Below are 26,687 nucleotides of genomic sequence, written 5' to 3'. Positions count from 1 at the left end.
TTGCTGGGCATTGCCTACTCGTGGTGACTTGTGACAGATTTGCTGTGCTATCATGGCCAACAGTAACAATGACCTCTTTGGAATGTTATCTCAAGAGGACAAGCTCAATGGGGATAACTACCCTATGTGGGCTTATATGATGCGTCATGTATTGGTTGCCAAGAATGTATGGCTATATGTGGATGGCACTGAGGAGCGTCCTCTTGCACCTGCTCCAGCGGAAGGTGAAGTGATTCCCGCTCATCCTCTTGCAGGTCCACCTCCTTGTCTTCCTCCTACTCAGAAGCAACGTACTTGGGATGCTAGGGATGCTCAAGCCCATGCATTGATTGCTCTCTCGTGCTGCAGGCATATCATTCCGAACATTCGTTCCTGCACCACTGCAAAGGGTGCTTGGGTACCTTGGCGGCGTTGTATTCAGGTCGCAATGAGGCTCATGTAGCTTACCTTCGGGGCAAGCTTGAGACTGATCGCATGCTTGAAGGTGACTCTATCGATCAGTACCTTCTTACGCATGTGAAAGACCTACAAGAGCAGCTCATTAACATTGATGAGGTCTTGACAGATAGCTATCTTGTTCAGACAGTTTTGATCAAACATTTGGCACCACTTTGCGGTTGTTGGCTGGCAATGCACCTAATGCGGTCACTTTTGACAACCTTGTGACTCTCTTGCTCAGTGAAGAGCAATCTCCTTCCAACAGGAACAACATGATGTCTGCTAAGTCAGCAATGGCTGCTCCCTTTCGTGGGAATAGATCTGGGCCTAAACCTAGCCCATTGGATCCTCCCAAGACAGAGGACAAGCCTGAAAAGAAAAAGCGTTGTAACTATTGCAGAGGGCACACCATAGAGGAATGCAGGAAGCGTATTGAGAGTGAAAAAAAGAAGAAGCTGGCATCTTCTTCCACAAGTGCAGATCAGGCCAATTTGGCTACACGTGTCAGCCTTGACCCTTACATCTTCATCGCCTGTAGAGATGTCTTCTGATGCCGTTGCTTTTGATGACTATGCTCTATAGTCTGTACTCCATGGTATGCATTGTCTAGCAGATGCATTTCAGGGGGGGATTTTACTTGACCACATGCAGTTGGTGATGCCTCATGGTCACTTATGCTTGTTGACCCTTATGCTGGTCTATGCTAGACGTTTTCTCTTATGTGATGTCTACTGGAGATGTCTTTTATGCTATTTTCCCTTGCACTTCACTTGAGGGGGGTTTGTTGGTCATGTCCACTCCCACTCCCGGCTAGTTCAGGTGTGAACCCAGCTTACTCACGGGCACTTTTTCCCTGTGACTGGACACAGGTTTTTTCCCCGTGTGAACACACTTATGTGTGTTGGGCACTTTGCTCTAGGCCTTTTAGTACTCACTTGTACTTTCATTTCATATCGTTATTGAGTACATCTTTTCCAGCACTCTCACGTTTCTGTGTGCTTAAGGTTGTGTGTGTGTGTGTGTGTGTGTGTGTGTGTGTGTGTGTGTGTGTGTGTGTGTGTGCAGGCTAGCATTCAGAGGCTAGATGCCCAAACTTGTGGCAGGCAAAACAAGCTCCTGCAAACACACCCCACTTCAATTCAAAATACTTTTTTCCCAATTGCACTCCCTCAACTTCCACTGCAATAGAAGGAGGGGTAGGTGTATCAGTGTCCCAGAGAATGCAGAACCTGTTACGGTTTCCCATGGGGCTTGGAGGACAAATGACCTGTCCCAAAGAAGCAGCCAGGCCAGGCAACTCTTCACGCATATAGTCCGGGAAGTTAACAACCTCAACCCATACAGGACAATGATGTCGTATAAGACTTTGATAATCCTTGTTTGGGGATCAGGGCATAGCATGTACCATCTGCTTCCGGGGAGAGAATTCAAGAAGCCTCTGCTTGCACGAAGCATCTGATAAATGCACCTCATAAAAGCCTCTGGAAGCAAAATACACTCCCTCTACAAAGCATCCTCCAAGGATGGACTTAATCCACTGCGCGACATCACTGGCCTTTGGGATTCTTCCTGGAAAGAAAATTATAACTGCAGTTTGAGACAACTTCCTGAGAGGATTCACGAGGGACGGCAATTTCAATTTGTACGTGACCTCTGGAACCGGTTTGTCCCATTCCTGTCGTGACTGCTGAAAGTCATCCTTAAGGGTATCAAAGACGTACTGAGCTTCCATAGTAAGTTCATCATCTTGTGATGCAGGCTCTGATAGGCGGCGCTTAGCATCTGCAGGTCTTTCTTTTCAAGCATATGTACAAAAATCCAAACCTGAAGCCATGATTGAAATACGACTCTCTCTCTCTCTCTCTCTCACACACACACACAGAGTTGCACCTAGAAGGAACAAAAGAAAGAAATATTGAACAACAGGAGAGGGAGCAGGGGACAGGCGTTGTAAATTTATGAGCATATAAATATACTGCACTGGATATTACCCAAAAAAAAAAGTGTGTGCAGGCTAGCTTCCCTCCTACCCAACATACCCCCCATCTCACATTACACCCAAGTCCATGATCATGAGCTTGACCTTGTTTACTCCAACCACATCTACCACCAGCTCCAAGATGTGAAGCCTACTATCCTCCTACCCACCCTCACATCACAGCTCACCAACATACTCCACACATCCACCACCACTTCTTTCATCTGCACGCGGCGGTCTACCACCAAGCCACCTTGCGGTTCCATGCCCCAAAATTGTTGATATGATGACGAATGCCGAGCCACACGCTCTCGTCTTAAGCATGAGGTATGGATTGGGCAAATCATGAAGCGCCAAGCGCAACAGATTTCTCAACGGCTCACCCAACGCAAGAAAAGGGAGTTCTACGCTCAAAAAGAGGATGAGTTATACCAACTTTTCTTAGGGACGAAATGCAAAGAGGTTGGAGGAAACTCCTAGAACATCGCCCCCCAACACCTATCACCTACCCGAACACATGGCACTCCTATGCACGCTCCCTCTATCATATCCCCCATCAGCCACCCCTACCCGCACCACCTCCACCTTCTTCACAAAGGGCATGGTCCTCGAGGCCATTCGTAGACTACGTAATGAGCGAGCCCAGGATCATGAGGGACTCACTGCTCAGTACATCTCACATGCCGATGATACCTTGGCAAATTTTTGCCTACAACCTGAAGCAAGTATAAACCTGCACCAAATTGTCCAATTACACACAATATGTATACATATGCGACAAATCACCGTTGTAATTTCCAATTACATGCTCCAATCTGAAAAGCCCCAATTTTTATGCACTGCAATTGCTTCAATGTGCAATCAATTGCCCAATTTTCACAAAAGCCCCAAATTTCTACAAGCAGGGGAGGCTTAATTTGCTAATTTTGAGCTTAATTTGAAAAACCCCCAAATTCCAACCAAAGCAGCATGTCTAATTTTTAGCAATTCTGCATCAAATACATATAGTGCCTCCTGCAATTTTTCATGAAAGGGAAATTTTGCCAATCCCCCAAATTCACTGAACCTGCAATAGAATGTCCACGAAGATGTTCCCCCTCCTTTTTTTGTTTTCTTTTTTTAATCTGAATTTAAAATACCTGCACAAAGGAGATTTGTGCTTGAAATGGCCAAGTACAGACGGCCAGTCGAGCACGTACAGGCAGGAGGGGACTGCACGTACCAGCGAGCACCAGGCGCTGTCAGACGAGCAAGTACAAATGGTGCTGCAGACGGCGCAAGGCACGTGCAGGTACGGACTGGGCAGTGGAAATCGCAGGCCGACGAGGCTTGAGATCTGGGCGGCGGAGGCTAGTCGGAGTACCGACTGCTGGTCTGAAGCCTAGCTACCTGAACGGGAGCAACGCCCGCTGGTCACTACAAGCACAGCTGGCGGTGAAGGGCGCGGCCACAGGGCGCGGCGGAGGCGGTGTTGCCTGCAGTAGAGCCGCCGATGAGCGAGGCACACACGGGCGGCGGCGGACCTCTGTCCACTAGTGCCACCGGCGCAAGAGGCCGGAATAGGCGACAACGGGAGGCGCTGGGCGACGGCTATCGACGGGCTCCGCCAGACGGGCGAAAGCGGTTCTCCCAGCACTAGTGCCGCCGACTGGGAGGCGACGGACGACAGCTGACGGACTATGGGCGCGAACGGACTCCTGCTGGACGGACTGTGAACAGTGGACTGTTGGCGACGGAATTCCGGACTGGTTGGCGACGGGAACCAGCAGAGGCAGCCTAGCCCAGCTCTAATACCAATTGTTGGTGTTGGACTCACACACTCACACACAGAATCCTGCAAATTAGGGTTGGTGTTGGACTCACACACTCACACACACACTCACACACAGAATCCTGCAAATTAGGGTTAGGTGCAGGAAGAAGAAGCAAGCTCACACAGAAATGAGAGAGAGAGAGAGAGAGAGAGAGAGAGAGAGAGAGAGAGAGAGAGAGAGAGAGAGAGAGAGCCAAAAGTGTGGTAGCCACAAAATGGAAGTCAACTCTTGCATGTGTGTCACATCCATATAATATAGAAGTACAAAATATTATATGGATAGAGTGTCCTTTCACACTTGATATCCAAGGGAAAAAACCACATGGGAAAAAGTGCCCTTGGTTAAGCCCTGTTCACACATAGCACTACCATAAGTGAGCATATGCCTACAAGTCTACCTTGCTAGATTTTTTAGGTCTCTCAGCAACCCCATATGGAATACTGAGTGGACACGAAAGTTGCAAAGTATTGCGGACATTTGGGATCTTCGTTGAGGAGGATTTCTTTTTTTTTTTAGCATTTGGAATTTTTTTCTCAAGGTTGGGAAGAGGGGGAATACATATATATATATATATATATATATATATATATATATATGTATGTATGTATGTATGTATGTATGTATGTATGTATGTATGTATGTATACATACATACATACATATATATGTATGATGTATGTCGTACGAAACCGTACGGTACCATACCGTACGAACCGTACGGTACGAATAGGTTTGTAACGGTACAAGAAACAACCCTGATACAAGATGTTCCACATGTACAAATATTTCCATACACAGTGGTACAAATATAAATACATCCATGACCATATGGTAAAGATCAGCGTCCCAATCTTTTTCCAACCATACCCAAGTAAAAAGATACCATAAACCATGTGACTAGTACACATATGATAGAAGTCTGGCTAGCAGATGTACTGTTAGCCCTCAGTACCTTGGGTGAACCATAAAAAGATCACCACGTGACTCCTAGATCTCATCTAAGTCTATCTCAAACAAAGGAGTGAAGGAACTCCCCTCTTGAGCATCAGGTAATGCTCCAAACCCACACTCTGCTGGTGAACCTGTGTGAGCACTTTCCATGGTAGGCTCCAAACCAAAAGCATCAAGATAAAGTTGCAAAACCAGAAGTGAATCTGCTAAGTCACCCTCCTCCATCCACTTCGAATCCATCGGTCAATCGTTCCTGAACTTAACCAAATATCGACATGAAACTTCACCTTGTACTTTTCTTTCAAAAGCTCTACAGAACCCAATCACCTCTATCAAATGCCACTGCTTGTCCATGTTGGTGTACTGTCCACTTAGCTTTCTCACGAGTCTTTGCAATAAAAGCTCAAACCCCCACTGAAGATGATACCTGCCAAACCTTTGAAGCCTCCCTGAAGTTGCCTTCTCACATGGCTTCTTCACCTACATCAAAGTCCCTTTTGGCCTTGATCAGCCCATAAAGTTTCCCTCTCGAAACACTGATAAGCACACTTGTTTGGCACCCCTTGTTGTCTCTCCAATCTTGCTTTTTGGCCAGTGATTTGCCCCTCCAAGAGTGCCATATGCACTCTGCACTATAGTGCATGGTGACAAGATGGCTCATCATCATCAGTGCAACATGATACATTATTAGTATCTTTTAGGATGATATTTGTTGTACGCCGTGACCCCATTGTAATCCTGAGTCCAGGATAAGTCAGGCACGAGCTACGTAGGTCATTCCTCAGCCTTAGACAGTCGGTCAGTCAATCCAACTCCCTTAATCCACTTGAAGAGTTGCATTCATGCATGTAGAGTCAGTAGAAGCCTTAGGGTTTGCATTAGAATGCACTCTGCATAATGCATAGCATTCATCCACTGCATTTAGACCATCACAGAAGCCTTCAAATAACATTTAGCATTCATTAGAATTTATCCAGTATTATTCTTATAATTTACAGCATTTATTGGGCATTTTTACATCATTTATCTATTTTATCCAGGACATATGCAGTCGGCCAGCTCTGTAGCCAGCCGACCAGCATCATTTGTCCATATAAATAGTTGAGCATGTCATTCATATCATAATCAGCCTTGAATACCTCAACGCTTGGAGCCTTCAACACAGGGAGCATAAGCGATTGCAGAATTCAGCACATCAGCCTTCAGCGTTTTCCCCATCAGCACATTGGAGCATCAATGCTTGAGCAATTCAGCCTTCATTCAGTAAAACGCATCATCTACAGCATTCAGCCTATAGATCCTCTTGCGTTTTCAGCATCCTTGTTTGCATCGTTTTGCTGCACCACTTGGTGAAGGTAAAACTCAGCATTCATACATAGCCTAGAACAGTCCCAATCAGCCCCTTCTCTTAGCCTCAGATTTGCAACCTTCCTACATCCATTGGGAAGAGTGCATAGGCTCGAGATTGGTCATCATTGGTGCTTCTACAACCGTGTACAGTTCAGCCCGACTCTTGGTCCTCCGAGATCTTGCGTTTGGCTTATCGTCAGTCTAGAGTCAGTCTCTTCAAAGAAATAAAGCAAATACTATTCCGGTAACGGGATAGGGGGCCCTTCAGTGGGTAATTCGGGACCCCATATGGTGTACAATTTCTCTCTCTCTCTCTCTCTCTCTCAAATCTCTTTAAGTTTGAAGTCTTAAAGTGGATTGCTAAACTCGCGAAACTCAGGGTACAGAAGACGGTGTGAGCATTTGTGTGACAGGATCCTCAAATTACGAATACTTCTGCTGCATGTTTACAAAGAGGCCTGATCTTGCCCTCCAACAGGCCGCCAAAAGCACTTCCCATCAAGCCCTGAGAAAAAGCGACTTATCCAACCAAGAAAGCACAAAAAGCAGCTTTTGCTGACTTTTTTCTTTTCAAAACCAAGCCAAAACCAACCCATGCTTTCCCACAACATTGGTCCACCCTTGGACACCCTTGTCCATCGAGTCAAACGCTGGTCAACCCCCAGTCAAAGTGTGGTCAAACCTGGTCAACCCCTGGTCAAACTTCGTCAAACATGCCTGCCTTCGCATGTTCTCATGCCTCAAGTTGTTCCAAACCACATGCACGCCATTACCCTGATGTAGTCGACCTTTCCATACACTTTGATCCTCTATCAAACTCAGCTTTTTGGTCAAAACAGCCCTCCTTTTTGACTTTTACCCACTCGAATGCTCATGGCTGATCTATGCATGCCAACACAGGTCTTTACTGTGCATCTTCATGTGTCTTTGGTCCAGGTGAATTCTCTTTGCTTTTTCCCTAGAGAAACCGATTCTCTTCTTTGGCTTCTTGCTGGTCTCTTCTCGCCATGCTTGCGACAAGCTTGCCCCCTTGACAAAGTTGACATTATCTCGGCAATGGAACCTAAGCACTTTAAACAACTGAAACTTGAAGAGAGAGAGAAATGAAATGAAATGATATATTAACGTCTTCAAAAGGCCAAAATGACCTATGAGACCAAAAAGGTTACAACAATTGGTTCAGCCCGAAACTCCACAACAAATAGCCAAAGCGCTCCCACCCACACACACATGCCCCTTCCCAAGCCTTGCTTATATAGGTTTTGGCAGCCCCCTTGCTTTAAAGCAAGTTTTGCTTTTAAAAAGCAACCAAAAAGCAACTTTATTGACTTTTTATGCAAAAAGTGATCCTCCTAAAATTTCCCACATTAATCACTATTAATATTTAACATTCCCCCCCATGAACTGCATTATCCCATCTTTCTTACTAGGACTGTAAGTGAAAGCAAGACTTCTCCTCGGTGCTTTATACCCAGGGCTGTGGTTGTTGTTTCTTCTTTCTCGTATCCATAACCTTTTTCCTTCCGAAAGCTGGCAAATTGGAGTCTTGTTCGAGTTTGCCTCATGGAGTGAAAGCAAGTATGTGCATGTGCACATGTTCTTACTCACACACGCGCGCACATATATACGCATGTGTTTGGTGTGCATGTACAAAGGCTTGTGAGTGCCTGCAAAAGTTTGACACGCTGCATAGACTTTTAAGATAAATAAACTAAATGGAGAGCCATCAATCTGGCATTAACCTGCATATATTTGTAACATCGACACACTTACACGTTCTTTTTGCACCTTGCTCGAATAAAACATCTGAGACAATTGCTGTTGGAGACGATTCCAAGATTGTCCGCTCCCCTGCACATGAACCAATTAGCACATAAAATACACTCAATAAAAAGTTTCTCCAAAAGAGAAGCTTGAAAGAAACAAATAAAAAAGCATCAATAAGCTGGCAAGTAAAAACAAGGTTATCCTCTGAAAACCCTTCAGAACAAAGGTTTGAATAAATGCGCTCAATCGAAGGTGTAAAAGGTCATGCCTTATCACTTAAATAATATATAAGAAAATAAATCTAAGAGCTTAAATTCCATGCACACAATGTAGATTGATGAGAGGTCTTACTCTATCAAGATGAAATACATGAAAACAAAAAAAAATCGGTAAGAAACTATCCACCAATCACAACTCAGTCTCAAAGCATCATTTACTCACTCTCTTCATTACTGCAATATGCATGTGCATACAAGCATAAGCTCGTACCACCCGACCATCCCAGAGCTCTAGTAGGTTCCACACAATCCTACCTCTGTAGAGGATAACCTGTCTCACTCTTCAGGATCCCAAAAGAACTCCACAGAGTTACAATATAAGCTTCCGCAAAAGGCTAACATGCTTCATAGAGGCATCACACCCACCACCACACTGGGGGTTTCTCTCTCTCACTGTCATAGCCCAATTACGATGCTTCATAAATATGCTTTTAAAATGATCCACAATGGATTCCAATATCAAGATGTGTCAAAGACCTTTAAAACATGTGCACATGGTCCATGAAGGTTTGGGACCAACCCTTCTTAGACCATCCTTTTATAGGTTCACATTCTAGCCATGGAGAGGATCTTGAGGAGGTTGGTTGAGACAAGGTTCCCTTCTTCTTGATTGACCAAAACGGAACCTTATATATTTTTGTCACGTGCACCATCTATCCTAGGGTGCTACATGGACATTCCCTTTCATCTAGGAAAGAGGATCCCTTTTCTGATGGGTTGAGCATGTTGTGTGTCCTTGTTCAAGAGACAGATAGCCAACTAGGTCATTATGTTGTAATGCCGTGACAGACTCAACCACGTGTCCAAGAGATAAAGATATAGAGAGGGGAGAAATGAAAGGAAATAGGGATATTGCACAATACACCACACTGAACGGGGAACAAGCCCCGCCCCCTTTCACGAATTTATTCAGGAACAATCCACGGGCACGCTGGCCACAATCAATACAATCACTGAATACAAAACAAACAGATATGCCGATGTAGAATATCCAAGTCGATGTCAATGTCTAGGCACGAGACCACTGATGCCGAGCACACCACGAGGATGACCCACAAGTATCTCTGACCGGGCTAGTACCAAATCCAATATCCAAACCCAAGTCCAAGTTCATATCCAAGTCTAAGTTCGAGTTCAAAAATCACTTGGTCATCCCATGAGTAATCTCCACAACTCCTACAGCCTTGTCAAAGAAGAAAACCATGAAAAAGCTCTTTCTAGCAAGAAAACTGATATAAAACTTGTTTTAATGGTTTTCGGCAATAAAAACCTCCGAAAAGCCCTTTTTAGGGTTTTTGAAGCAGTTTTAGAGTTTCTGAAATTTTCAGTTCGTACAGCTCCGCACATGTCCGTACTGTCATGTGCACGCTAGATTGGCGAGCTAGAGTGTGATATGTTGTGGGCGGACATGTGCTTTTTGGTCCGCTATTGATAGCGTGTGCTTTTGGGCCTTCCTTCCCTATTTATTGGGAGGAGGGGTACCAGTTGGGCACACAGCGATGGATGGAGCCCAGGAGTGCAAAGCGCGTGGAGCAAGAGCACCATCGCACAAGAGGCCGTCGTCCTTGGGGGACAACCCCGGGTGGTAGAGTACACTGGATGAGGACGATGGCAAGACACTCATGAGAGCATGACGCTCTAGCTCGTGGCTCGGTGGGGACGGCCAAGATTGTGAGCCTCGCAAACGGCTATCATGGTTGGGTGGCGAGTATGCCTACACCCAGATACGTTTCTTTCGCTTTGCCTTCTAGGGTTAGGGTTCGTTGCTTTGTCTTGCTTTTCATGGCTGTTTTGCAAGTTTCCTTCTCGGAGAGATCTTGGGATTTGATAGTGGTATCATGTCATTGCGAGTGTGACAACTTCTCTTTGAGTTCTTTTTCTTGAGCAAGAGTGAGCTCTTTTGACGAAGGGGAGTATGTCGTGCACGCTAGGGGCAAGAAGATTGGCGAGCTAGAGTGTGATATGTTGTGGGCGGAAATGTGCTTTTTGGTCCCCTATTGATAGCGTGTGCTTTTTGGGCCTGCCTTCCCTATTTATTGGGGGGAGGGGCACCGGTTGGGCACACACCGATGGACGGAGCCCAGGAGTGCAGAGCGCGTGGAGCAAGAGCACCATCGCGCAGAGGCCGTCGTCCTTGGGGCACAACCCCGGGTGGTAGAGTACACCAGATGAGGATGACGGCAAGACACTCATGAGAGCATGACGCTCTAGCTCGTGGCTTAGTGGGAACGGCCAAGATTGTGAGCCTCGCTCACGGCTGTCATGGTTGGGTGGCGAGTATGCCTGCACCCAAATATGTTTCTTCCGCCTTGCCTTCTAGGGTTAGAGTTCGTTGCTTTGCCTTGCTTTTCATGGCTGTTTTGCAAGTTTCCTTCTCAGAGAGATCTCGGGATTTGATAGTGGTATCATGTCATTGCGAGTGTGACAACTTCTCTTTGAGTTCTTTTTCTTGAGCAAGAGTGAGCTCTTTTGAGGAAGGGGAGTATGTCATGTGCACGCTAGGGGCAGGCAGATTGGCGAGCTAGAGTGTGATATGTTGTGGGCAGACATGTGCTTTTTGGTCCGCTATTGATAGCATGTGCTTTTTGGGCCTTCCTTCCCTGTTTATTGGGGGGAGGGGTACCAGTTGGGCACACACCGATGGATGAAGCCTAGGAGTGCAGAGCGCGTGGAGCAAGAGCACCATCGCGCAGGAGGCCGTCGTCCTTGGGGAACAACCCCAGGTGGTAGAGTACACCGAATGAGGACGATGGCAAGACACTCATGAGAGCATGATGCTCTAGCTCGTGGCTCGGTGGGGACGGCCAAGATTGTGAGCCTCGCTCACGGCTGTCATGGTTGGGTGGCGAGTATGCCTGCACCCAGATATGTTTCTTCCATTTTGCCTTCTAGGGTTAGGGTTCGTTGCTTTGTCTTGCTTTTCATGGCTGTTTTGCAAGTTTCCTTCTCGAAGAGATCTCGGGATTTGATAGTGGTATCATGTCATTGCGAGTGTGACTTCTCTTTGAGTTCTTTTTCTTGAGCTCAAGAGTGAGCTCTTTTGAGGAAGGGGAGTATGTCATGTGCACGCTAGGGACAAGCAGATTGGCGAGCTAGAGTGTGATATGTTGTGGGCGGACATGTGCTTTTTGGTCTGCTATTGATAGCATGTGCTTTTTGGGCCTTTCTTCCCTATTTATTGGGGGGAGGGGTACCAATTGGGCACACACCGATGGATGGAGCATAGGAGTGCAAAGCGCGTGGCGCAGGAGGCCGTCGTCCTTGGGGGACAACCCCGGGTGGTAGAGTACACTGGATGAGGACGATGGCAAGACACTCGTGAGAGCATGACGATCTAGCTCGTGGCTCAGTGGGGATGGCGAAGATTGTGAGCCTCGCTCACGGCTGTCATGGTTGGGTGGCGAGTATACCTGCACCCAGATATGTTTCTTCCGCTCTGCCTTCTAGGGTTAGGGTTCGTTGCTTTGTCTTGCTTTGCATGGCTGTTTTGCAGGTTTCCTTCTCGGATAGATCTCGCGATTTGACACGTACAGTTCCGTACGACTGTACGGATCCATACACTCGTACGGATAGGTGATGACATGGCACAACATTTGATGAAGGCACTCTGTATCAACAAGCAACGATGAGAAAATCCATGATTTGGTTCATGATTAAGTAGATGATGATGGAGGAGATGATCTCCACCCTTCAACGAAGATGGCAACACGATGAAGAGGTTCTTCTTCAACTTGATGCTCATGAGAGGCTCATGCTTCTTTCATACTTGGGAAAGCCTTGCTTTTTGCCAAAAAGTGATGCTTTTGCTTTGCTTTTGTCTTTTCTCTTTTTAATATTCAAATATAGCCAAAGTTCTTGATTTTTGCTTTTCTAGCTTCAAGGCCTTGCTTTTTGGCCCTGGAGCTCCTTTTTGAAAAAGCGGCTTTTAGCTTTTTGGTCCACCTTTCCAATGGTGCCCAACCCTGTTTGACTTTTTTTCTTTTTCCTCCTTTTTGACCAAGAATGGTGCTTTTTCTTAATCAAACCTTATGGACCCTATCCCCATGTCTCCTTCCACCTGTCTGGTGTCCGAGCATGGGTTTCATCATATGGGTCCTCGAAGGTCGGCATCGCCGGATATAAGAACTCAACTGTCTCCTCTGAAAACTGATGTCGTATCATCCTGGCAAGGAGAAGTATGCGCAAAAACTGAAGGCAAGGCAACAGGAGAAACAAACTCCTCAGATGCAGTGAGCAAAACTGGCCAACTATCCTTCGCTGCAAGAACATCTCCAAAAGAAGTATCCACAAGATCAGTGGCTGCATAGCACCCAGAAGTAGAAACCATCTGTCGATCACTGGCATCACCATACAGGTCACAAAGCAACTGCCACACATAGAAGGCAGAAGCATCATCAGGAGCATAGATGAAGTGTCAAAGAACCAAATCCTGACAATTCAGGAGGAGAAAGCCAAAGATCTATCCATCAGTCTTCCTCCACCAACACACATCCTCTGTAGAGGCAAGGTCCGGCACGCACCGATTCTTGAACGAGAGAAACTCCATCAAACCATACTCCTTGAGAATAGAAGTAACTTGCAACTTCCATGACTGAAAGTTACCACCATCCAACTTGTCTGCCTCATCAAGGAAATAACAAGAGAGTGGTACGGGAGCCAAATCTGAAGCTGTCATCATTGATCCAATCAAGAGAACCAACCCTCAAAAGATAAAACTGTCCAAATCAAAAAACGCTGATATAGGGTCTTTCCTCCCACCAAAACGCAGCCCTAAGAGGCTGGACAGCACCCAAGATTATGCTGTAAGAGGGTGTAAGAGGGAAAGGCAACAACAAGGACAGTAGCTTGGGCTCTCCTCAAGAAAACACACAATCTCTGAAGAAGAAGTGTCCTCCACAGGTACCAAGAGTGCCACCAAAGCCTGCAACACCAAAGACCCCCTCTGCAAAGGAGCAAACCCACACGAGAGGAAAAACGCAGCAAAGGAAGCTGCTGTCCAGAAGAAAACAGGCCGCCTATGTCCCAAACTCCATGTGGAATAGAAGAAAACTCGTCAAACAGTACCTGAAGGCAGAATTGATGAAGCCAAACTGAAGGGCGCAGCAACCAGCAGGTTCAGTCCAGAAAACGCAGCAAAGGAAGCTGCAGATCTGAAAGAAAAACGCAGAGGCAAAGTGACCAGGTTCAGTCCAGAAAACGCAGCATGAAAGAGCTGCAGATCTGAAGAAAAACGCAGAGAAGGAGGTGCTGAAAACAGTGCTGAATCTGGGGCAGCAAAGAGGTTGCTAAACCGGGAGCTCTGATACCCTGAAAGAGTGCACAAAGCGGAAGTAGAGTGGCACTAGAATGTGCTGAACAGAGAGTGCAAGAGAGAGAGAGAGAGATGGAGAAAACTATGCTGAATATACTGAAGCAAAACAGTCCCAAGCAAGAGACACTAGAAGATAAGTAAGGGAGCAAACCTATTTATAGGTGAGGAGGGCTGGCTAACTGGAGCTCAATAAGCTGGCCGACTGGTAAAATACCAAAAGGGCTGGGGAAAAATCCCAAAAAAATATGGAAAAAAGGGGTGGGTGGCCAGCCCACAATCAAGGGCCATACAAAAGGGACCAAAAGGACACCAGAAATGGGCAGAAACTGGGGATGAATGTGCTAACAGCTAGGAGGGCCAAATAGTTACATTCCCTCCCTCTTATATCACAGCTGTCCTTAACTGCAGACTGCAAGTGTTCCAAGCACATCCATATGTTCCATGTATGTATATCCATGTGTTCCACGTACATCATGTACCTCCGTATGTTTCAAGGTACTAGCCCCATCTAGTGAGCTTGTGCATCTCGTCTTTCCCCATATCTGTGGTGTCATGTGCTCATCTTGCAACGTCTTAATGTCTTTTCTTTGACCAATAACTTTTTTCTTGATGGTACTTCTTCATGGCCTATCACATGTTCTAGATGTAATAAATGCATACTTATCTTCTGCAAAAACTAGACAGAAGCTAGTCAGCAAACAAGTATGCATCATTCGCGTCTATTGGGTACTCCAGGTACTGGCCAGGTACTCTGGAGCCTAGTGGACTATCACAGGCCATAAATCCAAGCATTGTCCACGCATCAAAAACAGCACACAAAGTCAAAGAAATTCAAACATACATCAGTATGCAATAGTATATCTCGATAGTCCTTGAAGTACTTCTCTGGCATCCATTTCGCATCCAATAGTGAATAATTCTCGAATTCCAAGAGGAACTTTCTGGCCACTGTCTTTCCTCTTTTTCTCACAGAATGAAACTTAATCTATTCTGGCTCTTCCTATCACTATTTTGGGTATCTCCAGACTCCATGTGTGTTGAAGGGCTTTGGATGCCCAAAAGATCAAGAATGTACAAGCTTTGGGAATGGGAGATTAACCAATACAAAGGACCAAGTGCTCGTAGCATGGTCCAGGCACTTGAGACGGTTTCTTGGACACAGAAATGGGCCTTGGAGCTCAAGTGTCAAGTGGAAAGTTCAAAGTATGTATATGGCGAACTCTTGAGGATTTGGGAGAGATCGAGCAATGAAACAAGTTTCTACATGGTGCTTACATGTATTTCTCATGTGGTGGAGTAGAAAGAGATCATCTCCTAAATTTTAGAAAAAATTGCTATTTTTAGCAATCTCTTATGGAATTTCCGTTCGCATCATTACCTCCGGAATTTGACAGAGATTGAGTATTGCCAAAGCGCCATTGTGAAATAAGCTATCATCTGGGATATTTTTCCAACTGAAGATTGTGGAATTTTTGGCCTTTAGATTTGGGACATGTGGCAGATAAGAGGATAAAAGTGAGACAAGTGTCCTCACACTTGTCAATTCAGCTCTACACATGGCATTGTAGCATTTTCTTGCTTATTTGAATATGAGAGAGTTATCTCTTGGGCGAGTTTGAGCTTCAAGCAAGTTTTTGGAGGCTGAAAACTCTGATTTTTCACCATTTCTATTCATTTCTAAGCCCACCATAGCCATATCCAGCTTGGGGAAGATGCTTTTCACTACTCTACACCATCTTGCACACCCTGGATGGCTGACTTTCGGCAAAACAGTCCTAAAGCTTCATGAAATTTCTGGTTTTATGCGATATATGTTAGCAATCATCTCCCGTTTGTACACTACACCACGACCTCTGTTGTGAGTGTGCCCGCCCGTTTTTAGTGTTTCCCCATTCTTCCTCACTCTCCATGTATTTTCCCATTTTTTTCCTGAGGTGTGGAGGGTTGTCGGCTGTCCTCTGATGTTGGCTGACTGTTGTTGTGCTACCCGACCTAGTCAGGTGTCCTGGCCGATTGCACGCACCTGGCCGACTAGCCTCTTTTGCTGGTCATGAGCTGTCCAGGCCTGGTCGTAAGATTGTGCTGTTGTCGGCCTGTTTTAGGCTGGCCGACCAGCAGCCTGGGGCCATATAAAATGGCCCCTTTCCCCCCACACTTACCACTTGTGATTCCGGGATTTTCTTGAGTGTATGTAGCAGAGTTACACAGCTTTTCTCTCTCTCTTTCATCTGCGTTTTGCTCTCAACAGCAGTTGTCTTCATTTCCGTTGTGCATTCTGACATGGTATCAGAGCCCCAGGTGGCTTGAAGCTTGGAGACAGTGGGACGTCAAGGATTTGCTGATTTCAGGTGCTAATTGGAGATTGTTTGGGTTGTACGAGACTTGGAGATCAGGTAGAAGGCGGCCATCACCGTTGGACAGCCACCTTGCATATAATTTGAAGCCTCTTCTTCTTCTTTTTTCCCACCCACCCTCCCTTCACAAGACCTTGTGAACCCTTGAGATGGCAGACATGCTTGAGATGGCTGAGAAGCACATGAAGATCCCAACACTCCCACTCCTTTTTAATCACCAGTGGCAAGCTCGGCACCATCACCTGGGAGGCGCTTGTGCCAATGGTCTTGGACCAGGAAGAGCGATTTAGGAACCCTCCAGGAGGTTCTAAGACCTTGACTGGCCAGCGGTCGAAAGGCCGTAACAACAACAACAAGGGCAAAGGGAAGTCTTCGTCGAAGAAGTCTTCTGATAAGAAGCCCGATTCAGACCCTAAGAAACTGAAGACCGAGCGGACCTATAACGATTGTGGCGAGAAAGGCCACTATTGGAGCAAGTGTCTCAAGCAGAATAACGGGAAGAGTGTCGATTCTTCAACTTCAGCTGCAAAGACTCCAGCCTTTGTGCACTTGGAGATTTGGAAACAGATGCTTCATCTTCTTCGAGCGAGGAGGCAATCGGCTTCACCGCCAAGGATACTCGGGACTGGATTCTTGATAGTGGTGCTTCCAGGCACATGACTCCTTCCCGTGACTTCTTACAAGATCTTAAACGGCAGTCAGGTCGCATTTTCATTGGCGACAATTCCACCATACCAATTCAGAGTGAGGGCCGGATGGAGATCATTCCCAATGGCTGAGGGGGGAAGCATTTCTCTCATGTTCTTTACGTCCCCGCACTTGGTTTTCATCGGTTGTCAGTGCATGAGGTTTGCAAGACTGGCTTCCGGGTGGAGTTTGAGGAGCATTCTGTTGCTCTACGGGACAGAGAGACAGGCTAGGTTGTTTGGGAAGGCGGATTGGAGAACGGTATATACAAACTCCTAGCACTCTCCTCTCTTATAGGCTCTCAAATTGGTGACTTGTGGCACTTTCGGTTTGGCCACTTAAATGTGGATGCACTGCAACGAGCTTTCCAGGACCAGATGGTGGTTGGCTTACCAAATGTTGGCAACAGGCAGGGACACTGTAGTTCTTGCATTCGTGGTAAGCAGCATAGGGAATCTTTTCCGAAGCAGGCTTCCAAGCGGGCTTCAAAACCATTGGAGTTGGTACACACTGACTTGTGTGGACCTATGCAGACGCCATCCTTGGGAGGTTCTTTGTATTTTATGCTGCTGCTTGATGATTGTCGCAGATTCACTTGGGTTTATTTTCTTTCCCAAAAGGACCAAGCTTTTGCTCGGTTCAAGGAGTGGCATGTGATGGTGGAGAAAGAGTCTGGCTTGCAGATAAAGACTCTTTGGGCTGACAAAGGAGGAGAGTTTTCTTCCAATGCGTTTGTACAGTTTTGTGCGAAACATGGCATCAAGCGGGAGCTGGCCAATACACGTTCGCCTTCAAAGAATGGAGTAGTTGAGCGTAAGAACCGGATTGTGGTGGAGATGGCGAGGACGATGTTGGAGCATCGTGATCTTCCTCATCCACTTTGGAGGAAGGTTGTGGCTACGGCTGTCCATATCCTCAACCGTTCTCTGACGACTTCAGTACCAAACATGACTCCCTTTGAGGATTATTTTGGCAAGAAACCAGATGTCTCCCATTTCCGTGTGTTTGGGAGTGATGCTTATGTTCACATTCCAAAGAAGTGAGGGGGAAGCTTGACTCGAAGTCCCAGAAGCTTGTCTTTGTGGGATATGATTCTCTTTCCAAAGAATACAGGTTGTATGATCCGGAGCGGTATGAGGTTGTCGTCAGCAGAGATGTGGTTTTTGATGAGCATGTTCCAACTTCCACTGTTGATGAGCCACCACTTCTTGAAGACCCAAACGAGTCTGATGATGATTCCCAGTCGTTCCAACTGAACAACCTCAATCAGTTGAGGAGGTTGAGCCCACAGCTGGAGATGAGCCCTCGCAGCAGCAGGAGGCTCCGTGTTCTGTTCGAGTACCAAGGTGGTTGTTAGACACCCTTCGGGAGTAAGGTGTTACGGAGCTTCCCTCCGAATGGACCACAAAGGACGGACCTCGACGATCGCATAGAGTTCGTGACAAAAGTCATTCAACGGAGCTCTTACAGGTAAACTATGCTTTGATGTCTCATATCATGAGGGACAAAGAGCCCACTTCCGTAAAGGAAGCCCTTTCACACGATACTTGGAGGAAAGCCATGCAAGTGGAACTGGATGCCATAGAGAAGAATAACACTTGGGAGTTGATTCCGAGGCCGTCAAAACGGTCAGTCATTGGTGTCAAGTGGGTCTTCAAGACCAAGTATACGTAAGATGGGTTGGTGGACAAACACAAAGCCAGACTTGTGGCTAAGGGTTATGCTTAGCGGCCTGGCATCGACTATGAGGATACCTTTGCACCAACAGCGAGGATGACCACGGTTCGGACCATTCTTGCCCTTCCTTCTTCTCAGCGGTGGCCCGTATATCAGACGGATGTGAAATCCGTGTTCCTTAATGGTGACCTGTAGGAGGAGGTGTATGTTGAGCAGCCTCCAGGCTTTGAGGTTCCAGGATCAAAGGGGATGGTTTCCAGGTTGCGGAAGGCCTTGTATGGTCCTAAGCAGTCTCCCAGGGCTTGGAATTAGAAGATTGATTCCTTCTTTCTATGGACTAGATTTCAAAGATCAGTTTGCAGATCCTAACTTGTATCTCTTTCAAGAACGCAGCATGGTCACGTTGATCATCCTTTATGTGGATGACCTCGTTCTCACTGGCGGTCATGTGGAGCACATCGCAATGACAAAGGCTGCCTTGTCAAAGGAGTTCGAGATGATCGACTTAGACTTACTCCACTTCTTCTTGGGATTGGAGATCTGGCAGACCCAGAGGGGGTTCTTTGTCTCTCAGCAGTAGTATGTTCATGAGTTGCTTAAGGCCTTTGGGGTGGAGAACTGCAAGCCTATCATGTCACCGATGGACCCGAACACAAAGCTTACAGTGAATGATCCTTGTGAGCTGATTGATGCCTCTCTGTACCGGAAGCTAGTTGGTTCATTGATCTGGTTACTGAACACCAAATTGGAATTGAGCTTTTCTATGGGGCTGTTGAGCTCGTTTATGCAGACGTTGTTGAAGTCTCATTGGGACGCAGAATTGCGGATCTTGCAGTATCTGCAGGGTGCAAAGCATCTTGGACTCTTCTACGACACTCGAGGTGAAACCAAGGACCGAGTTTGACTCCAAGGCTGGAGTGACTCAGATTGGGAAGGAGATCCAGACACGAGGAGATCTACATCAGGCTATAGCTTACCCTCGGCTCAGGAGCTGTTTCATGGAGCAGCAAGAAGCAGCCGACTATTGCCTTGTCGTCTACAAAGGCAGAGTATCGGGCTGCTTGCGAGGTTGTGTGGCTGCGGAGGTTGCTTGGCAAGATTAGGTTTCCATAGAACGAGCCCACGGTCATCCAATGCGATAACCAGAGCTCTATCGCTATTGCCAAATACTCATAGAGTCTAAAAGTAGTCCTAAATGCAGTCTTGTGAATGTCCTTTGGAACAATCCTGACTTGATGGTAACCACTCTTCAAGTCAATCCTGCTAAAGATAGTCGCTCCATCCAATCTATCCAAGATATCGTCAATCCTAGCTAGGAATAGGAAACCTGTTCTTCACAGTGATCTTGTTAAGAGCCCTATAATCAATACACATATGCCAAGAACCATCCTTTTTCTGAACCAATAAGACTGGGGAGAAAAAAGGTGATGAGCTAGGTCTAGAAACCCTTTTTCAATAGCTTGTTCACTTGCTTCATAATCTCCTCTTGTTGTACTTGACTCACATGATAAGGAGGTCTGTTAGGAGGTGAGCGTCTTGGCATGATGTCAATCTGATGATCTTTTGGTCTCTTTGGAGATAGCTCTCCTGGAAGAGTATCTGCAAAACAATCTTCATACATTCGAGCCCTTCTTTGGTCCTGTTCCTTCTTAGCTCTCCAAGCTAGGAATTCTTCATCTTGGAGAAACTGTCTAAACTGCTGAAAATCTCGGCACTCTATCGATGTCATGGCCTCGGTCTCATGAGAAATAGATTGACGGCCTTGGTTCCCATCTAGAAGTTCTATATTGGCCTCATAGTTGTTCCCTTCATGAGGCCCTTAGTCTCCCTTTACTCCCAACATGGCTCTATCACCCCAAGAAAGTTTCCTCGAGAAATCTTGCTCTGATACCACAGTAAGCCCACCAGGATATGTCGTGACAAACTCAACCACGTGTCCAAGAGATAAAGATATAGAGAGGGGGGAGAGAAGGAAATAGGAATCTTGCACAATACACCACACTAAGCAGGAAACAGGCCTCGCCCCTTTTCAGGAATTTATTCAAGAACAATCTACGGGCACGCTGGCCACGATCAATACAATCAATGAATACAAAACAAACAGATATGCCGATGTAGAATATCCAAGTCGATGTCGATGTCTAGGCACGAGACCTCTGATGCCAAGCACACCATGAGGATGATCCACAAGTATCTTTCACCGGGCTAGTACCAAATCCAATGAATCCAAATCCAAGTCTAAGTTCAAGTCCAAAAATCACTCGCTCATCCCATGAGTAATCTCCACAACTCCTACAGCCTTGTCGAAGAGGAAAACCATGAAAAAACTCTTTTTGGAAAGAAAACTAATATAAAACCTGTTTTAATGGTTTTCAGGCGATAAAAACCTCCAAAAAGCAATTTTTTAGGGTTTTTGGAGCAGTTTTAGGGTTTTTGAAATTTTTGGGGTTTTTGAAATTTCCAATCCGTACAGCTCCGCACATGTTCATATAGTTCTGTACGGCTGTACGGATCCGTGCAGTCGTACAGACAAGTGATGATGTGGCACAGCATTTGATGGAGGCACTTTGTATCAGCAAGCAGCAATGAAAAATTCCATGATTTGGTTCATGATCAAGTAGATGATGATGGAGAAGATAATCTCCACGCTTCAACGAAGATGGCAATACGATGAAGATATTCTTCTTCAACTTGATGCTCAAGAGAGGCTCATGCTTCTTTTATACTTGGGGAAGCCTTCCTTTTTGCCAAAAAATGATGCTTTTGTCTTTTCTCTTTTTAATATTCAAATATAGCCAAAGTTCTTGATTTTTGCTTTTCTAGCTTCAAGGCCTTGCTTTTTGGCCACCCTGGAGCTGGTTTTTGAAAAAGCGGCTTTTAGCTTTTTGGTCTAGTTCAGTCTCCTCTTTCCAATGGTGCCCTTGGCTCACGGTCAACCCTGTTTGACTTTTTGCTTTTTCTTGCTTTTTGACCAAGAATGGTGCTTTTTCTTAATCAAACCTTATGGACCCTGTCCCCATGTCTTCTTCCACTTGTTTGGTGTCCGGGCATGGGTTTCATCATGTGAAATCAAGCTAGGAGGACCAAATAGTTACACTTCGGTCCGCTCGTACCTATGGCACAAGTCTTTTGTAACCCTCTTTGCAAGATGTCATGGTTGTACAAGCCCAACTGAACACTTATTAGACCCATTGGTCGGGTGTCTCAGAAGGCTAAGTCAATCTCAAGCAATTAGGTCTAGCCATGTGTAAAAGCCACACACTTATATGGTTACTAATAATGGTCATTTTTGGGGCCATGGATGTGGACAGCCCATGGGCACCCTTCAAGGTGGACCACATTGGGAAAGTGGACCAAAGAGAGGGGCACGAGCACACCTTTTGAGGTTACTCTCAGCCAAGAAACTTGTGGAGTTGTACTCTCAGCATCAAGGACAAGCAAGGGAGGAAAACACACCATAGCAAGAGGGCGATCAGGTCAGGCTTATGCAAAAGGGGCTTCAGCCCAATATCACACATCATCATCAGCTTCACACAACACTTGGGGATCATGGTGGACAATGCCCCACAGTTTTTTTTGTTCTGAAATTGTTTTGCATCTAGATTGCCTCGTGACTCTGGACCTTGCAGTCCCGAGACACTTAAAGCTTGTCCCATCCGCCTTTTTGTTCTTTTTCTTCTGTTGTGATGCCCCCTAAAATAAACTTGATTGGGAGGACCTGGGCATACCTTGGCTCATAGGCCCCTTTCTTGTTGCTCACCCAGCATGGCCCAATCTTCTCTTGTTGCTCACCCATGCATGGCCCAATCTTCTCTTGTCCACCCGTCTCGGAAGTGCACATCTATGGGATGCACCTTTAGATACCTTGCCCTGGCCCTTTTCATTGTGTCTATAGGCATGCCTGCTGCAAAGGTATGGGGATATGTTTGCTCTAGGGTAATGGCATCATCTTCAAAAACTATTTGTTCTGGCTCTCTTGGCCTTCTTCTCCTGCCTTGACTCCATTTCCACCCATAGGGTGGTATGCCTATTGGTTCTAACCTTGGCACTCCCCTTTATCTATCTGTTGGCTAGGTGACTCCGTTGGCAAGGGGAACTAGTAGTATTTCTCTTTGAGTGATCTATTGCCTCCTCACCTAGATCTGACGAGTCATAAGTGCCCACTTCTTCCCGACATGGCTCTGGATGATCACAAGGGGAGGTTCTTATACTTGCACACCTCAAAAGCTGGAGGGAGGAATCTTACATTCCAGCCCACTTAAAAATGGTTAACGCAAGACATCAGCATAACACATCACAGAAGCACCCTTCTACGGGTGTTTCAGGCTGGCCAGCAGGTGCAGACAAGGGCGGCTACAGGGCAGCCAAACACAGTTCCAAAGCGCCCAAATCAGCCCCAACTTGAGGTCCAATTCAGTCCCATAAGTTTCCAGACCAGTGTAGTCTCATGGACAGCACTTTCAGTCATTGTACCTGTTCATCCTCTTGCAATAAATCAACCAAAGACACCGGCCAGCGGTAGGGACCCTTGAGAGGGTAGTTGCGACCCAATATTGTGTCCTTGTGTATCTTCTAAACCCTAAGCTCAGAGCATATTCAGTTTTCAGCAAGTGTGATTGCATCGTTTATCTTATCTCAGAAACGCTTCCACATAGGTGCATGATACAGTTTTTGGATCACCCTTTGGGCAGGTCCTTTTTCCATGAGCACTCAACCATGAAATAATTTCATCTTCCAACTTCTTTGGGCCTTGAATTTTCGGTTCTTGAAGGTAAATGGGTTAAGGGTCTATCTGGACTCTACTTAGCTTGTCTAGGTACATGCAAAGGAACACATTCACATGCACATGTTTCATGCGATTGACAATGCCTTTGACACACAGTTCCCCTTCCCAAACAAGGATTTGATCAAAACAAACTCCAAAAATTTTCCCTCTTTATGAGGTTGATTAGGTTCATGACTTTGTTCTCTATCCCCATAAGATTGGTAGATATATAAATATAAAAGACTACTCAAATATATTCAATCCCTGATTTATGCTGAGAATTTGCAGAAATTCATCTCTTAATGATGGTTTGAAACCCTTCCCCAGGACTTGCTGGAAACTCTATGTATTCATGTGCATAAAACTAGGCATAAACTTAGGACTGACCATACTGCTTATTTTTCCCTTCAAAAATCACGGAATCATCTTCTAATAACTCACAATTCAACCCAAAAGAAAGTGCATGAAAAAGATTCCCCAAACTCGAAAACCTTGCAAATGAACATCCCCAGCAAAGTTATGAAGGAATTGCATTGCTAGCGAGCTGCGACCCCCCCCCCCCTTTCCATTCACCGCCTGTGACCCCGCCCCCTTTTCCTTCTGCGCCGCCCCCCTCCCTTCGCCGCCCGTGGCCTCCCCCCTTTGCCTTCCTTTCTGCGCCCGCCACCCTTCCCTTCGCCGCCGGCGACCCCTCCCCCCCTTCCTTTTTCTTTTCCTTTCTGTGCCCTCCGCCCCGTCCTTTCCTTCTTTTTGCCACCTGTGACACCCCCCCCCCTTCTTCTCTCTCTTTCCGCTGGCCCCTTTCTGCCCGTTTCTTTCCTTTGTCTTTTTGTAGCCTTGCCTCCCCCTCCCCATAGCTCTCTAGTCATTCCTTGTTCCTCCGGCAGCGCCCTCAAGTTGAGGGCAGTTCATCATTTTTTCGGCAAGTTCCAGCCTCTTCTGGTATTCGCCCCCCAGAGGACTCCATGGGGGCCGCTCCATCTCCCCCAACCGAGGCCGCCATTACATGGCTTTCATTTCCGAAGCGGACCTGCAGCTTCTCGCTACAATTGTCGCATCCCTAGAGGCATCCACTCTGGTATGCAAGATTGTCAGTAGCCGCCCCGCGCGTGGCCAACTCAAAGATCTTCTTCAAGCTAGCGTCCTAGGTGCGCCAGCAAAGATTGCAAATATTCATCCTTTGGGGCGCGGCTCCTACTAGGTTGAGTTCGACTCACCAACGGCATCTGATCTTGTCATGCAGCTGAGTCCCGTTGCACTGCGTACAGCCCAAGCCTTCTTTGCACGGAGGTAGCACGGCTTCGACCCGACATCCGACCAATTAGCTGGAGTTTCGGGCTTTCTCGTGTGACAGTCTGCTTTCCAGGCCTCAAGAAGGAATACCTCCTCTTCTCCCGGTGATTGGTGGTGCCATCGGGAGAGTGATGGAATCCCCCCCCCCACCGCTGCCTCGGCCCTCGCATGGTCAGTCGAGATTTCATCTCTCCGCATCTGTATTGCCTCGCCGGATTCTGTGCCTCACATGATATCTATTCCAATTTCCCAGTCTTCGGGGCGACCCCATTGTGCAACGAGTGGAGTATTCCGGCCTTCCAGGTCAATGCTTTATTTGCAGGCAGATGGGTCATCTCGCCAGAGCTTGCCCTCGGCGTCAGACAAGGCGACCGTCCCCGATGGTTCCCCCTACTTCCCACTCAGATCCTCACCAGGGGGCCGAGGGAGAAGCAGGTGCCCAAGCCGCAGAGCACCAGGTTCCGACCATGGATGACCCATCTGCCACAGAGTGGCGGTCGGTTGGCCCCCGCCCCGGTCGCCGGCCGAGCACCAAAGCTGAGCATCGCCGCCGTGCGCACCAAGCCGGCAGCATGCAGGAGGATTCAGTCCTGTCAAAGAACCATTTCAAGCACTTATCACAGCACCCGTCTGCAGACACCAGGCCCCGGTCACGAAAAGGGTCCCCCCCCCCCCCCCACGGTGTGGCGGCTGATTCCTCATCGCGACTTCTCCTCTGGCCCTCAGTGCCCAGTGGGGCAGGTTGACCCCACCCTCTCTTCGTCGAGCCTTCCCCAGCAGCCTTCCTCTCCGATAGATACCTCCCACCTTCTCCGCCTTCCCGCTCCTCCCCCACCCTCGCCTCCGACTCTACCCGCAATCGCTCCATTTGCCCCTTCCTCCTCTGTGCCTACCATCCCCCCCCCCTGCACTTCTCCAGAGCACTCCCGTCGGCCCCCGGTAGCCCCGGATCTAGAGAGGAGACAGCCAGCAAGTATCGTTTGTTGTCTAATTCATCGTTTCTCAAAGCCAGTGGAGATGACCATTGCGGCCTCACCAGTGAGGGCTCTCCCACCTGAGTCTCCAGGCGGGGCCCCCAAGATCTTGGGGCAACCTCTGGATTATAGTTTCTTCCGGTGTCTTCCGACGGAAGGGACAGACAAGTTCAAGGAGACCATAGTCCCTATTCGGGTGTGTGGTCTTCCACCACTCCAGACCCTCTAAGCCAGAGAATGGCGCGATGATCTTCTCTTTCCTCTTGGGCGTAGCCCCCGAGGCAAAGTGGGATCCAGAGTCAGTTTGGCCGCTACCATTCAGCATCAGGCAATTGAGCTATCACATCATCTGCAGGATCTCCGCATCACCGACGTTCTTACTCGTCTATAGCCTTTGGCCAAGATGGAGCTTGGTGGATCAACCCACAAAGACCAGGGAGGGGAGATGGTGACTTCCAACCTGGAGGTGCTGCTTTTTGTGTTCACGCATACCTCTCACAGTACCTCTCCCCCCTTCTTACAGATATCTCCATTGTGATCGATGGAGCACAAAGTATGCATACTCTCACGCTCGGGCAAAGTGGCAGTGCATGGAGGGCAAGATCCACGCCCACTTGGCACGACCCCGCACCAGGACAGATTGTGACTATTCCCTGTCTAAGCCTACGCCCAAGACTCTTCGAGTGGAGGGCAATTCCGGTAGTTCCACCTCACACAAAGATTGATATGAGGATTGTCTCATGGAACATTCAAGGCTTAAGAGGGCCTCTGTGCTTTCAAGGACGAGGCATCCTTAGAGGAGAGCTGCATCAAGCTATGGTGGGGGGGGACCTATCGACATTCTTTTCCTCCAGGAGCACCATCTTACTGAGGGGCGCCACTGCAGGAAGATTCTACCAAGCAAGAGTCGTACTTTTTGGTCTCCATCCTTCGGCCCTTCCGGTACGCAGGGAGGAGTGTCTCTCTCTATCAGTGAGCAGCTTTTGCCATCTGTGAGACAGGATCAAAAGTCATAGTTCCAGGACATGCTCAGTGGGTTACCATTTTGATT

General features: G+C 47.2%; 1 protein-coding gene across 4 annotated transcripts in view; it reads right to left on the bottom strand.

Moving 5' to 3' along the window:
* LOC147630415 (immunoglobulin) overlaps positions 1-26,687 on the bottom strand; it is a 62,076-nt gene that overhangs the window by 23,650 nt on the left and 11,739 nt on the right. For all 4 annotated transcript variants that reach the window (XR_015267640.1, XR_015267641.1, XM_086810287.1 and 1 more), the window contains exon 2: positions 8,304-8,381. Coding sequence is in view for 2 of the 4 variants with exons in the window: in XM_086810287.1 (XP_086666413.1) it covers positions 8,304-8,381 (78 nt within the window). In the remaining 2 variants the exon portion in view is untranslated. The remainder of the gene's footprint in view (positions 1-8,303; positions 8,382-26,687) is intronic.

Source organism: Cibotium barometz, chromosome 16 (genome assembly GCF_041138505.1).
Source record: "Cibotium barometz isolate CiBa-2024 chromosome 16, ASM4113850v1, whole genome shotgun sequence".
NCBI lineage: Eukaryota > Viridiplantae > Streptophyta > Polypodiopsida > Cyatheales > Cibotiaceae > Cibotium > Cibotium barometz.
The sequence above is the reverse complement of the archived record's forward strand: the minus strand, read 5'-3'. Positions and strand labels throughout refer to the sequence as shown.